This window comes from Spermophilus citellus (assembly GCF_964194105.1).
Source record: "Spermophilus citellus genome assembly, chromosome: 6".
In the NCBI taxonomy this organism is placed as follows: Eukaryota; Metazoa; Chordata; class Mammalia; order Rodentia; family Sciuridae; genus Spermophilus; species Spermophilus citellus.
The window spans coordinates 37274505-37290389 of record NC_138187.1 but is presented as its reverse complement, the minus strand read 5'-3'; the positions used below and the strand labels follow the sequence as shown (position 1 = coordinate 37290389).

General features: G+C 40.5%; 1 protein-coding gene across 11 annotated transcripts in view; it reads right to left on the bottom strand.

Moving 5' to 3' along the window:
- ZNF12 (zinc finger protein 12) overlaps positions 1-15885 on the bottom strand; it is a 1264586-nt gene that overhangs the window by 1221699 nt on the left and 27002 nt on the right. For 5 of the 11 annotated variants that reach the window (XR_014022764.1, XR_014022765.1, XR_014022766.1 and 2 more), the window contains exons 3-5: positions 15078-15204; positions 14721-14816; positions 13897-13986 (exon numbers count right to left, since the gene is read on the bottom strand). Coding sequence is in view for 4 of the 11 variants with exons in the window: in XM_081300103.1 (XP_081156229.1) it covers positions 9383-11217; positions 13897-13986; positions 14721-14816; positions 15078-15204 (2148 nt within the window). In the remaining 7 variants the exon portion in view is untranslated. The other 6 variants (XM_081300103.1, XM_081300104.1, XR_014022769.1 and 3 more) reach the window with 4 other exon arrangements.

The following is a 15885-nucleotide window of genomic DNA, read 5'->3' as shown; positions in this document are numbered from 1 at the left end:
TTAAAAAAACAAGCACATAACTCATTGACCTTTTTCTGAGAGTCTTACTGTGCTGCCCAGGCTGGTCTCAAACTCCCAAAATCAGCCATCCTCCTGCCTCAGTCTTTCCAGTAGCTGGGCACAGTAGTTGTGTGCACCAGGCCCAGCTTCCTTTTTCCATTTTTAAAATAAGCTGTGGTTTGATTTAAGGATCTGGTCTTTTCCCAATGAATTGCTAGATGTCCTCATGCCATTTAATGAATCCATCCTTTTTTGTTTCTGATTTGAAATACTATCTTTATCTTGTACTAAGCTGCTGAGCCCCAGGGCTGGCCTGTGTGCCCTGGAGACCAGTCACCATCCCACCATGTCGTCCAGCTTGGTGTTTCAGGGAGAGCCAGTGTGGGTTCTCGTGAGGGGTTTGTGATGAGAGGTCATTACAGAGCTGTATTTTCTTTGCTTTGACCCTGGAGTTGCACTGGTTTTCTCTTCAGTTGTGTGTGTGTGTGTGTGTGTGTGTATACTGGGGATGAAACCCAGAGTTGCCTTATTTTTTACTTTTGACAAGGTCTCTAAGTTGCAGAGGCTGGCCTCCAACTTCAGATCTTCCTGCCCCAGCCTGCTGAGTGGCTGGGATTGCAGGTGTATGCCACCACACCCTGCAGCCTGCAGTCTCAATGCATTTGTGTGGCTGCTTGACTGATTTTTGTTCTGTTTTACTGGGATGATTCTTAATTGTGCTCAAGAGGGCTGTGTTTTTATTGCCTCTGCTTTACAGTGGATTTGGACGTATTGAAGAGCAAGTCCCTCTGCTCTATTTTTCAAGAATTACTTGACTTTTCCTCCATGGCCCTGGAGGGACAGAGGGCAGGAGTCAGGCAGGTGGCTCCTCCTTCTCTTCCTTCTTGAGTCCTGGAGCCCCATCCTTTCTCTCTGGATCATAATCTCAAATTTCCTGAGCAAATGGTCCCTCCCAACTGAGCGGCACCCTCCTCACTGAGGACCTGCTGAGGAGACCCAGGAGTCCCTGAAGCTGCTGAGCCACTTTGCTTAGTCACCTATGTGGGGGTATGTACATGTTTCCCAAAAGAGGGTTCATCACACCCCCAAGGTCAAGCACCAGTGCTCAGCTAAGATCATAGGAATTCTTCAAGTCCTGGCCCTCCTCCCAGCTCCACATCACTACTCTTGTCATTTGTCCTAGGAACCAGGTAGGGTGCTGGGATCATGGTGAGAAAAGACAGGGGCTCTCTACCACTGAGCCACAATCCCAGCACCCCCAGCCCCTTTTCCCCATACTTTATTAAGAGACAGGATCTCACTAAGTTGCTTAGGGCCTCACTAAGTTGCTGAGGCTGAGGTTGAACTTGTAAACCTCCTGCCTCAGCCTCCTGAGCCACTGTTGGTCACTGCATCCAGCTTCTTGTCTTTTTTATTATCATTATTCTTGTGGGTGTGAGGTGGTATCTCATAGAGACTTTAATTTGCATTTCCCTGATGACCAGTGATGTTGGATACTTATATTTGTTGCCCATTTTAATATCTTCTTTGAAGAAATGTCTGTTTAGGTCCTTTGCCTTCCATACCCCCTTTTAAGTGATTTTTTTTTTAAAAATAACTTTATATTTTTTAATATGGTGCTTAGGATCCAACTCAATGCCTCATGCGTGCTAGGCAAGCGCTCTTCCACTGAGCTACAACCAGCCCCTTTTGCCCATTTTTAAGTTGGGATTTTTTCAGCTGTTGAGTTGTAAGGGTTCTTTATATATTTTGGATATTAATCCCTTATCAGATATGCCATTTGCAAATATCTTTTTCTAGTCTGTAAGTTGCCTTTTCATTTTGTTGATTGTTCCATTGCTATGCAGAAGCTTTTTAGTCTGATACAGTCTCACATATTTTTAAAAAAGCATGCACTTTTGGAATATACATATATATAATTTTTTTTTTTACCAATTTTGAGTTGGATTTTGTATATGATGTGAGGTAAAGGTCCAGCTGAATTCTGTTCCATTTGGTCAGACACCCTTAGTTGATGATACTGTCCCTTTCCTATTGTGTCCTTTTGGTGCACTTCTTAAAAATTAGTTGACTACCTATGTGTGGGTTCATTTCTGGACTCTCTGTCCTGTTCATTGGTCTGTTTGGGTTTTTATGCCAGTACTATACTGCTTTAGCTATTACAGCATTGTGATATCACGTAAAATCAGGAAGTATGATACCTGTTTTTCTTCCCAAGTATTGCTTTGCTGGTAAGGTTGGTGTGTGTACGTGGTTCTATATAAATTTTTTTATATAGATTTTTTTTTCTTTTGGGGAGAATACCATTGGAGTTTTGGTAGGGATTGTGTCAAATAGGTATATTGATTTGATTATATATGGAATATTAACAATAGCAATTATTCTGATCCACACAGAATATCTGATCCACACAGCCTTTTTGTGTCATCTTCAGTTTTGTTCATTGTTTTTAGTGTAAAAACATTTTCCCATCCTTGGTGAAGTTTATTCCTAAGTATTTTTTTATGTTATCATAAACAAGATTGTTTTCTTGACATATTTTTAACTAGGCTGTGATTTGTATATAGAGGTACTATTGATCTTTTGTATATCGATTTTGTATCCTGCAACTTTATTGAATTCATTTGTGAATTCTAACAGGACTTTTTGGGTACACTCTTTGGGGGTTTTCTAACTAATAGGATCATGTCATTTGCAAATAGAAATGATGTTACTTCTTCCTTTCTGACTTGGATGACTTTTATTTCCTTTTTTTGCCTTATGTCTGAGCTCTTGTCATGTTCTGGTCTGAGATCCTGCTCAGCCACTGGCCACTGTGGAGACTTTGTATGAGATATTTCCATAAATTCCAGTGTACTGTCGCCACTCCAGTGGAGGAAAGACCTGAGTCTCCCTTAATCCCACACACCTCCTCCTGGCTACAGTCCCTTTCAAATTTTGGTGTTATCAAGGTCCAGTGTGTCCTACATGGCGTTCTCAGCATGTATCCAAAGTTGTGCATATTTTTCTATCACTGGTAGTATTATTTTATACTTAATTTTCATCTCAAACTATGGCTTTGAGGCTTATTGATATTAAAATATCCAACTCCAGTTTATTATGTTTGTGTATTCATTGATGTGTAATAATTTGATTTTGATTCTCTTAAATGTTTGTCCCCTCAGAATTCATTTGTTGAAACCTTAATCTGCCTGTGCAAGTGTTAGGTTGGGCTTTTGGGAGGTGGCTGAGTGGGATCGGTGCCCTTATAAAATAGACCAGAGAGAGCTCCCTCCTCCCTGGCCCAAGGCAGTCAGGGTGTGTGCACAGTGCAGGCCCAAGGCTCCTGGGAGTCCTTGGGAATCCGCACGGCAAAGTGTCCCTAGTGAACAGGTAGAGCCTTTGGAAGGTGCTACAGATGGCAGCCAGCTCTCCTGAGGATGCTGCCCCCTTTCCAGCAACATTGCTTTCGAACTGTGGGACATGGTGACCCATGATTCTGGGCTGTGGAATCAACTTAGTGAACTGGTGTGCTTTTTAAAATAAATACTTCAGAAAACATGAGGAAGCAGCATGATAATAAGACATGTTGTTCTGTGAAATCCTCTCTCTGTCCCTTCTTCCTGGGATACACTTTCCTTCAGGTCCCTCGGTGCCACTCCCCTGCACCATCTCCAGTTCTTTTTTTCAGTCACCTTAATAAACCTGCTTCAAACGAAGCTCCCGCTTCTTCAGCTGTCTGCTTCTCCTTTTCCTTTTTTGCAGAACCCTTTTATTACCTTCCACCATGCCCCGTGTTCTGTTGCTTGTCTTCCCTGTGAGAGGGCAGGGACTTTGGTTTGCTCTGCTCGCTGCCATAGTGGCACCTGGAACACAGCGTGGTGTGCAGTAAGCACTCATCAAAACTTGAGTGAGTGCACGTGTACACTGTCTTGGGTGGTAAAGTGAGATTCATTACTTTCTAAGGCTTAAAGTGGAAAAAAAATTGGAAAACACTGCTCTAGAGAAACACACCTGCGATACACACGTACGGGAATGTCCGCAGAGTAGACATGCTGCAGTTGTAGGACAGTGGAAGCCATCTGCCTTGGGTGGCTGTGACAGCATCAGCCTGGTTGTGTATAAACAACTGACATTTATTTTCTTACAGCTCTGGAGACTGAAGTCTGAGATCAGGGTGCAGCATGGTCAAGTTCAGGTGAGGGCCTCTTCTGGATTAGAGACCACCAACTTCTTTCTGTCCTCACTTAGCAGTAAGAGTAACTCTGAGGTCTCTTTTATAAGGCCACTAGTCCCATTCATGACGGTGCCATCCCCATGACCCTATCATTTCCCGAAGATCTTAACTAATACTATCATTTTGGGGTTTGGATTTTAACATATGAAAGAGGGGGGAGGACATAATCATTTAGCCCATTGTGTGTGGAGGTAGGGTAAGAAAAGGGGGGAAAATACTCTTAGCTTTTGCAGGTTGGTTTTCTGCTGGGGGCCCCTTCAGAGCTTGGCCTTCACTTCCAGCTTAGATCCTGAAGGTGAGTTCAAGGTGAGAACACAGGGCCTTCTTCCTTGGGTCATTTTGAGATGTGTTCCTCTCTGGCAATGTGTACCTTTCCAGTACCCATGAAAGTTGTTAAAATCCGCCTTCCTCCACATATCTCCCTCCACCCTCTTCTTCTTCATGTCTTTTCCTCTGTCTCTTGCTCATCACCAGAGTTCCTTGCCCCAAGCTGCTGCAGCCAGTATCTGTAGGCACCTAAATGCTTTAGGTGCAAACTACCTCAGAAGACGCTGACCATTCGGAGTTTAGTAAAACTAAGAGAAGCTCTGGTGACAGTTTCATAGACAGCAGCAAACAGGCGAACCCACAGCCACAGTTCCTCCCCCTCATACAACCTGAACCTGGAACACTGGCTCATCCTTTAGGCTGATGCTCTGGGTGGGGTGCAGGCCATGGCAGATGGGTACTTTAAACAGCCACAGCATCTTCTGACTACAAAGGTGCTGCCACAACCCTGACCCTGACCCACTTCTTTACCAAGCCTTCATCTGGTGGCTGGAAGGTTTAGATTCTATAATTCTGCAGAGGATAATTCTATCAGTTTTGTCAGTTCAACAGTTATTCCTGTTGGGGATTTCCTTGCTCTGCCATCCATTATAATGTCACCTCCCTTCAATTCCCCCCCCCCTTTTTTGGGGGGTGGTAAGAGGGATTGAATCACTGAGCCACATCCCCAGCTCTATTTTGTATTTAGAAACAGAGTCTCACTGAGTTGCTCACTTTTGCTGAGGCTAGCTTTGAACTTGTGATCCTCCTGCCTCAGCCTTCCAAGCTGAGTGCCAATGCTCCCCACTCTCCAGCCTGTTTGGCCTTGGAATAATCTGATTCTGTGATTCTACTAATGGTTACACTTAGTGGGAGATGATAACTAGAAACCAAGGTCTGGACAGGTGTTTTTCTAAAGATAAAATTATGGCATATTCCTTTAGGAATTAAACTAGTTCTTGTACTAGGATTGTTACCGATTCTGCTAATACTCTTACTATTTTAAGGATCTTGAGTGGATTCCTTTTACTTTCTAAGACCTAATTTTATTTAGTCACTTTGCACACCACTAGGTTTTGGAGAAATGCATATATTGCATTTTAGAAGAAATGACTATCTCTCAATGTTTCCTAATTCTGTCTATTAAGTTGGCTGCAGAGGAAGGTAGCTTAGTAGCTGAGACAGAGACTGTCATCTCATGTACAATTCCACGCTAATATGTGGTCCAGGGGAGATGGGGGATAATAAGTACAGGGAGGAAAAGCAAAGTCTGTGTAAAGATTACAATTCAGGTTTTCCTCAGCATCTGTTATAGAGAATCAGATGTAACTGCATTACTATTACTGTCCTTGATGGAGTTTGCCTGCAAACAGGATATTCTGTCAAGATATAGAAAGGCAACAGCGGACATGCTTGAAAACGAGATGTTTGCTGTCCTTGGGAGAGCCTGCTGGCAAACGAGAGGCTCCTTCAAGGTTTAGATAGGTAACAACAGACATGCTTGAAAACGAGGTGTCTGCTGTCCTTGGGAGAACTTGCCTGCAAACGGGATGTTCTGCCAAGTGGGCTAGGAGGGCGCTGAGAAAAATTTTATTATCTGTTCTTTACAAAGAGCAGAGCTCAACATACTCCGGGCCAAAAATAGATAAGCCATGAGAAGCGGGTCACTTCTGATTAGAAAGTAAAACTTCTGTATGCTATGTTTAATTAGCTGAAAGACCTGATTTATTGATGTTGGAAGGCTGCCTTCTTTGTTCACAATACTATAAAAAGATTGCTTGTACACAATAAAGGACTTTTTTTCTGCTGCTGCTTCGCTTGCTCTGCTTCTTCTTTTTCTTTCTTTTCCCATGCTGACCTGCAAGTGAATTACTACAACATCTGTCTCTCGGCCATTACCTGACTGGTCTTTAGTTCTCTGGATCCACACATAGCTTTTTCTGCTATGGCATCTCCAGTAATGGGCCATGGAAACAAGCCAGGAGCTCACACTAGTCATCACTTTGGCAGAAGGCATAGACTTTAAAATTCAATCAAGGAAAACCAATTTGCTTTTGATATAGTTTTTCTTTGTCATAAGAAAAAAGCAACATAATTTAAAATATGGATATCCTTGTGGCTTCATTTTATTTAACTAGAGGTGTTCTAGGAAAGCTGGTCATTATTTAGGCTGCAGTCCAGTTGCTTATTATATAGTTCTGAGGATCCTGATTGGACAGCACAGCTGAACATAGTGAGATGGAATAAAGACAGGGAAGGGAGGCTGAATCTTGGTCTCAAATAGAATGTAGCTCTGGTATTAACATCATGTCTTTATTTTTGTCAAAATGTACATTGTATAATAAGCTATAAAGACATTCCAGGGTGGAAACCTTTGTAGATAAAATTTCAACAAATATGCTATAAACTTTTGGTTCCTACCCTAAACTATACAATCTACCAGACTTTTAATTCCTGTTACATAGCATACAATCATCTAGAAAAATATGGAGAAAAAGTGCTAAGCAACAAAACAGGAGTGATGTGTTTCACACATGAAAAATATGGCATTTCAGTTCAGTGGTGTAAAGGGGTAAATTAGTAAAATGAGACAGGCTACCTGGCAAGTAATCATTTGAAAGCAAAATTAGATCCTTACCTTACACCATATATTGCCAACTAATGTAGTGGTGATCCATGAATAATAAAATTAAATTACCTCAAAATTTATTTCACATATTAGAAAAATGGAGGTGCACCTGAGGTATGACAGATTCCAAAGGTTAATTCTGCAAGTCTGTGTTATGAGAGTTCAAGGAAGCATACACATTTAATTGTTTCAAGTTGATATCCAATGCTCAAACTATTTACATCAAAATTTACAGGAAATACATTTTTTTATCAACACCTCAAAATAAGTGCTTAAAGTCCACTTCTGAATTGCATAACTTCTATAAAAGTGTAACTCTGTTATCAGTTACAATGTCTTCAATTATTAGCAACAGAGCATTCTGAGTCAACTGGCTTAAAAAATGAATTCAGTCTATCACAAAACCAACAGTCCAGACATGGAATGGCCACAAGGCTGGCTGGTTCCCAGGCTCAGTGACATCATCCAGGTCCCAAGTTCTTCCAATCTTTCTGGTCAGGATTAAACTATAATCACTGTTGAAAGCCGATACCAGGCACCAGATCCAGGAAAGGCGACATTGACCAAAGACTCCATTTCACCTTGCTTGAGTCCTTGAACCTTTGAGGAAATCTTTTCCAGAAAACACCTGTCAGGTACCTCTTTATCTAGACTGATCCCAGGACCACTCTAAACCAACTGCTGGCAATGAGAAAGGTTATCATTACTGATTTATCTCCTATCCTGTGAGGACAAATGGATACCCAGACTCTGCCTGCAAAGAGTAAGGAGGGAGGACTGGGGGAGTCACTCAACAATGTCTGCCACAATTAATGTGTTCTCAATTCCTTCAGTATTGGAAAGGAGCAGAGCACAACATTCACAAACTCTATCATAAAAAGACATCTAATTTCTATGTTACACAGTATTTGTGCTCTACATACACTTATGTAAGCATCCAAATAAAAAACAGGTGAAAAACAGAATGGGAATATTTTAAGTAACCCTCTCCCCCTTTTTAATTGTATAGAATGCAGTAAGTTCTAAAGCTCTTTGTCACTCTTGGAGACTTCCGGCTTAACAATTTAAAATTATCTATGCAGAGTTTTCTATTTTATACATCTAGATCTATCTCCTTTGCTGATCTATCTCCTTTATCTATAGGTGAAAATATTATAAAAGATGGCTTCTTTATGGATGACATAGTTCATTAACAATGATCAAATGTGTTTGTAAATGACAAATATTATCTCACTGAAAATACATATTAAGATATTAACATTGTGATGCTATTCAGAGTGGGTAATCTTACCCTATGTGTTATAAACTAATAAGGAAACAAGGTTTTTCAAACAAGATTCAAACTGAATAACAATTACTATAATGTATCATAGTAAAAAACAAACAAAAAGCCCCTAATCCTATTGTTCCTCAGGAACCGTTTACATGAATTTAATCTAGTAGAGTTGGCTAGCTATCCCAATAATTTTACATTTTCTATTTACAAAAAGAGTATGTTTATTCACAGCAGATATGTTCTGTTTTTGTTCAAACTGTTTACAAAAAGTTTGTTATATGAGAAACACATCTTTACGTATTAACATTTTCCAAAGGAGTACGTTTTCCACATTCCTTAATCTGTTAAAATTCCCTGATATGTAAAGCAGTTCAAATCCATGGTGAGACATACACATTCTAAATATTGACATTTTTATTTCTGTATAGTCTAGTATTTAGTGAGTTGCATGGTCTTGTTAACAGTTGTGTTTCTACCTCGTGAATGTTCAGATGATGAATCTGACTTACACGCAAGGGCCTGTCCACACTCGCCTGCACGAACTGTGATATACAATGGTGCCCTGGTATCCAAGGCTGGATGAAGGGAGGGCTGGTTATTGATTCCATGACCCCTCAGATACCCAAATGTACAGATGCTCAAGTCCTTATGTAAAACGGTATAGTATTTGCATATAACTAACATAATCCTCCCCATATACTTGAAATCATTTCCAGAATACTTACAATACATAACATACGTGTTATGTAAATAGTTGTTACACTGTAGAGTTTAGGGAATAATGACAAGAGAAAAAGTCAGTGTTCAGAACAGATGCAATTTCTTCACCAAATATTTTCAGCTGGTCAAATACGTAGATATGGAACCCATGGATACAGAGGGCCCAGTGTACAATAGTGTTTGACTTCATGTAGAGTTTTTGTCTATTATATTAAAAGGTTTCTGAGGTACAACTTCAGAGAAGCCTTCCCACATCAACTACGTTCATATTCCCTCTCCTATGAATTCTTTGATGGCTATTGAATGCTGATTTGTGGTAGAATTTTTTCCCACATTCAGTACATTCATAGGGCTTCTCTCCTGAATGGGTTCTGTAATGCACAGTGAGGTATGACATCCGAGAGAAGGCTTTCCCACATTCGTTACATTCAAATGGTTTCTCTCCAGAATGGATTCGATGATGTATGGTGAGATATGACATTTGAGAGAAGCATTTCCCACATTCAAAACATTCATAAGCTTTCTCTCCTGTGTGTGTTCTCTGATGTCTATTAAGGGCTGAATTCTGACAGAAGGTTTTCCCACATTCACTACATTCATAAGGTTTTTCTCCTGAATGAATTCTGTGATGTATAGTGAGGTATGACATCTGAGAGAAGAACTTTCCACATATGTAACATTCATAGGGCTTCTCTCCTCTGTGTATTCTCCGATGTCTACAAAGGGCTGAATTCTGGTAGAAGGTTTTTCCACATTCACTACATTCATAGGGTTTCACTCCTGAATGAGTTCTATGATGTATAGTCAGGTACGACAGCTGGGAGAACAGTTTTCCACACTCATTACATTCATAAGGTTTCTCTCCTGTGTGTACTCTCTGATGTCTCATGAGGGCTGAATTCAGATAGAAGGTTTTCCCACATTCAGTACATTCATAGGGCTTCTCTCCTGAATGAGTTCTGTAATGTACAGTTAGATAGGATAACCGAGAGAAGAATTTCCCACACTCATTGCATTCGTAAGGTTTCTCTCCTGTGTGTGTCCTCAGGTGCGTTGTGAGAGTAGACTTGCGGCAGAAGCATTTCCCACATTCACTGCACTTGTAGAGTTTAACACCTGTGTGAATTTTCTGGTGATCATTAAGTGCTGATTTCTGGGAGAAGGTCTTTCCACAGTCATGGCAAACATAGGGCCTCTCTCCTGAATGTGTTCTCTGGTGTTGTGTGAGGTGTGTCTTCTGGCAAAAGGATTTTCCACAATAACTACATTCATAGGGCTTCTCTCCTGAGTGAGTTCTCTGGTGTTGAATGAGGTGTAACTTCTGGTAGAAGTTTTTCCCACATTCGTTACATTCATAAGGCTTCTCCCCTGTGTGGGTTCTCTGGTGTACAGTGAGAGTTCCTTTCTGGCAGAAAGACTTCCCACACTGGTTACATTTATAAGGTTTCTCCCCTGTGTGAGTCCTCTGGTGTATAATGAATTTGGATTTTTTACAGAAAGATTTTCCACACTCTCGGCATTCATAGGGTTTCATTTCCATGTGAGATCTCTGATGAACACTGAGATCTGACATCTGGAGAAAGGTTATTTCAGATTCATTCCAATTATACGGCTTCTCCTCCATGTGATTAACAAAAACTGTGTCCTTTTGGAAGGCTTTCTGGCATTCTATGTATTCAAAGGGTTTCTCCAAAATATGAATTTTCTGATAAATATTTTGTTCACTTAAAGCATAAGCTTCTCCATTTTGATTAAATTCATAAGATTCATCTCCTGGATGAGGTTTCTCAAGTTTAATGTGGAGAAGTGATTTCCCACATCCACTACATTCACTGGGTTTCATCCTTGCATAACTTCCATCACTACTGATATACTCCGAAACAGATGTTAAACTCTTTTCACATAAGTCACATTTAGAGGCCACTTTTCTTGAAGGAACAGGGTTTATTTCTACATTAAAAGCTTTACCAGAAACATTACCTCTCTCTTCACCCAGGGTTTTGTTGATGAAGAACATATCTTCATCTTCCTGGAGCTTCTCCATTGGGTCTTCCACTTGCCAGACCTCATCTAAAAAGAGGCAAAATGAACCAACTTTTGTACATCTTCCTACAGGAGATATGGAATGAGACTGGCACACAGCACCTTACTGTGGGTAGGTGCTAGCTTAATGGACAGATGGATAAAATTCCAAATGCTTTTTTCCCTCATTCTTTTGTTTGGAATAACAGACAAACACACTAGAAGGTGGTAGAGAAACAAGTAAACTTGACAAAAACATGGCACCTTTGATCTTTGCTACTTTGTATTTTGTTCAAGGGTACACAAGGTAAAATGCAGACACAGCAATGACTGGTAGAAAAAGGATGTTGGATGAATGGCTGACAAACATGAAAGGACTGGGAACAAACAGGATGAATGACAAGGAGCTCTGCTGAACAAGGAGGGTCACATGCCATATCCAGGCAGGGATTCAGTTTGGAGGTGGATGAGCACTTTACTCCATATCACTTCCTATTAGCTGGGAGAGGTGGAGTGCAGTCTAAGGCATTATTCTACGATGTCTGTGGCAGCACTCTCCCTGCTCTACATCCTTACATACTACTTTGCCTTTTCATCTCCATCCCCCACAGTAGTGCTGAATAAATTTACATCTAAACTTTCTCATGTCTAGAACCTATAACCAGCGTTTTCCCTAACTCAGCTTTACCTGGAAGGAGAGTTCTGGAACATCCATGTCCACAGGAAGTATAAAATGGTCCACAGGGCACCACCCTTCTGAAAGTTTAGATCCTAAATATTCTAACAACACTGATTTAATACTAAATTTATTCTGGCCATCAAATTCCTTTTCTTCCTATTTGGACAGTCTCACATGAACTCTGACGAGGCAGCCTAGGTGAGCTAGTTAATAGTGGAGATGATGGCCCCTACCTCATAGGGTTGTTATGGGATTACTGAAGTTAATGATGCACTCAGAACAGGCCCAAAACATATGCTCAATGATTTGAGCAATTATTTTTCTTATTTTCAATCTCCTGATAATTTCCTTAAACCAGTCCTGCTCCTGACATTTTGCTCTCACCTAACTGAGTGTGAATGCTTCCCCATCCCTCAGTTTAATATAGTGTATAAACCTTAAGCATCAGATCCCTCAGCCCGCTTTTATAATAATGGGTTTTAAACTTTTTTTTTTTTTAACTTATCTCACAAATTCTGGGATGAACCTAACTAATGTACCTGCTGTCATCCATATCAAATGAAGCCATATCAATTTTATTCTCCCAAACCAAGAGCTTCTCTGAATCCACTGCTCATCAACAGATAAAATGGTTTTTTAAAAAATCTGATAATACTTTTTACCATCTGGATTCACAATGGCTAGGATGAGTTGTTACTAAAAATACTCTGTCCCAGGAAAGCCAAGCTTATTTGTTGGATGAAGAGGGTGATAAAATACACCTAAGCAGGGATTTGCTTTAGAGGAGGTAATCAGCACTTTACAGTTTGTCATGACATGTTGGTTGTCAGAGACTGATCATGATCTCAGAGCCTTGACTTATGTTAAGACTATTGTAGTGCCCAACACACCCCCAGTGCATTTGTAGCCACAGGTCTCTGATCTTATTGCTTCCTTTTTTACCTGGCTTCATCCACTCAAAGCCTATCTGTAAAGGCCTTTCTATCCTTGAACAGAATCAGAGATACTCTAGTATGTAAGAAAATATGGGGATGTGACTCAGGCATGCATATTTAGAAAAAACTGCCTATAAATTTTTTTTGAATGAATGGACAAGAAAGTTCTTTGATCTGAATGGCTCCTCAGAAAAATCAAGAAACAAATGTCTACTCTATGTTACATACTATATTGAGGGAGAACATGACATTTTCTTTATAGGATTATAATTCAGGAGAACAAAAAAGCTCAAGCAAAATATATATCCTGTTGGATTACAGACTACTTTTCTTTTTCTTTTTTTGGTTGAACTGAAGTTGAAAGAAGGAAGAAACTGGAATGATAAGAGGCAGGAAGGAAACAAACTTCAAATAGGTAGAAAATTCAAGCCCAGACACTAAAAATATGTCACTTGGGGAAGGAGAGCCACCCTAGTGAAGTGTGAAGCTGCAGGAATGAAAATCTCATGAAGAGAAGATGTCAGGAGCATGGGCAGAATGAGTTTAGTGAGTGGGGAAATTACTTCCTCTAGGCAATACAGGGCAATACTGTGGTGATCCCTGAAAGACAAAGAAGTCATAATGGATAGAGCAGGTTTGTCTTGTAAGGCTAGTGATAACATAACTGGAGACGTCAGATGAAGATGTCTTGAAATCCAATTATGATTCACAGTAATATAGCTATGAGAGAGTACAGTTTTGTTTACATAAGGCAAAGGAAACTGACAAAATTCAAAGGATAAATTAATACATCTCACAAGGGATAAAACCCAGTCACTCATCCTGGCCAGATCAGTAATAGCTGGTGACAAATGGGCATTTTTATTGAGTCCACAGGGGCACTATAGGGAAAGAGAAGAATAGTGTAATTTAGTAAATAAGGGAAGGGGGAAAGGTTCTTAGTAATTATAATTTTAAAAAGATCATGATCATTTTTCAGATATGTAGAATGAGAGAAGCTCTGCACTGCTATGAACAGAAAACACTTGGTCTGTACAACAGTGTTCTACAGAACAGTAGCAAAGATTTCAACCTTAGTGTGAGCAGTATAAAAACATACAAACAAACAAAAACCTGACAGACTTGAGACGGGAGAAACCCTTTTGAGGATCTCGTGAAACAGGGAAATCACAGCAGGTGGAAACAGATCCTTCAGAGACATTTCTGGAGAAGGTGGAAGGACAAATAAATCAAATATAATTTATGTATGTAAAACCTATTAAGCAGCTGCTACAACAGCAATGTTACTCAAGGCATTAGGAACAACAGTAAATTAGAGTCAAGATAAAAATGAGCGTTTAGGAAAAGAGGGAGTCACTAGGGAGTTACTACTATTACCAAACTCCAGGAGGGCTAAATTTCAGGAATGATCAGCACCATCCAATAAAGCATAATGTATATACCAATGAAGGTGGATGAAATCTACTGGTTTAGGCACAGGTAGGGATTTTGGCATCTGACCTCAAGGAAAGAGGAGTAAAAAGTGAAACTGAGGATTATAGTAAGTCTGAGGCATTTCACAGCAAAGAAAATAAAAACAAAACAGGAAGGTAATTAGAACATAAGAGTCACATGTTATTTTTGGTAACAGCCTTAAGAATATCTAAAAACAAAAGGAACCTATGATAATGGATTACTGAAATGCTAGAAGATTGAGCAAAGACCCAAGGTTTAAGAGGAAGAAGGAAGGGGCTGACTTTTGATTCTGGGCAGTGGTTAAGTAGGGCAAAGCTCTGCAGACATACATTTTCATTAGACAGGAAGGAGTCTTGGGGAATGAGAGTCAGGTACCTACAGTGTAAAAGTAACTAGTATTTCTAAGGGTTTGGGACCATTAGAAAAGTCCCTGGGAGAGAAACTCCCCATTACCAATCTCCTCTCTGCCTCCACTAACACACCTGGATAGCTTTGAGGTGGAAATTCTCCTTCTACTATCCATGGCTCTTCTCCTTGCTCCAACTTGATGATAACATCCGGTTTGATAATGTGATACCCTGTTAATGAGAAATGAAAGAGAACTTGAACCTGGCTGCTTGGCTGCAGGGTCTCTGTCATTTGGGGCAAGTGCTGCTGTGCCAGCTGCACAACAAAGTGCCCTGGTGCTTTATTAAAATCAGAGCCTTTCACTGGGAAGGTCAAGACCACAATGCCCTACCTGGTGCCAAAAACACTACTCACATTTGTCCCATCCAATTCAAAGTTAAATCAGAGAAATCCCATGTATTTTAGCAACTGAGAAAGCAAGTTTTTCTCACCCACAGAAACGAGGTTGCTGTAGTTCTCCAGCATCACATCCCTGTACGTCACCTTCTCATCAGGGTTCAGCTGCTGCCATTCCTCCTGGGTGAAGTCCACAGCCACATCCTTGAATGACACTGGCCCCTGCAGTGGTACCACAATTTGAATTAGGTGACATGGAAAAGGTACACAGAGACAAGATCTTTTCAAGCTCACTGGTAAAGTTAACTATGAACATTGTATACCTTGGCCTGAGGCTATAGCTCAATTGGTACCGTTCTTGCCTTGATTGCACAAGGCCCTGGGTTCAATCCCCAGCACCACAAAACAGAACAAAACAAAACACAACACAACACTGTATACCTTATTTTACATTACAGGCTGTGGAAGAAAAACACATATATCATAAATATAGTGCCAGGGGGCTTATTCATATACATTAAGAAAATGAAAATGCTGGACTTGCACTGGGAGCCAGGCATAATCCTGTCTGTTGGGGAAACTAAAACTAGCAGGCACAACTCTTGTCCTCAGGGACACAGGTCTGAAAAATCCCAGGACGCACTATGCTACTCAACTGAATACTCTTCATTTTGCCTCCAGAACAAAACGTTAGTTCTCCCTTAACCTCTCTGGCCATTTTCCTTTTCAATCTCTTCTGCTGGTTCCTCTCTCTTTCAAGTAATCATAAAGTTGGAGGGCCCCAGGGCTCAGTCTTTGGTCTTTTACTCTTTTTATCTGTGCTTGCTGCTTTGATGGTGAGTCTGACTAGCTTCTTGGCTAATTTAATTGCCATCTATACAATGACACTTCTCAAACTTACAT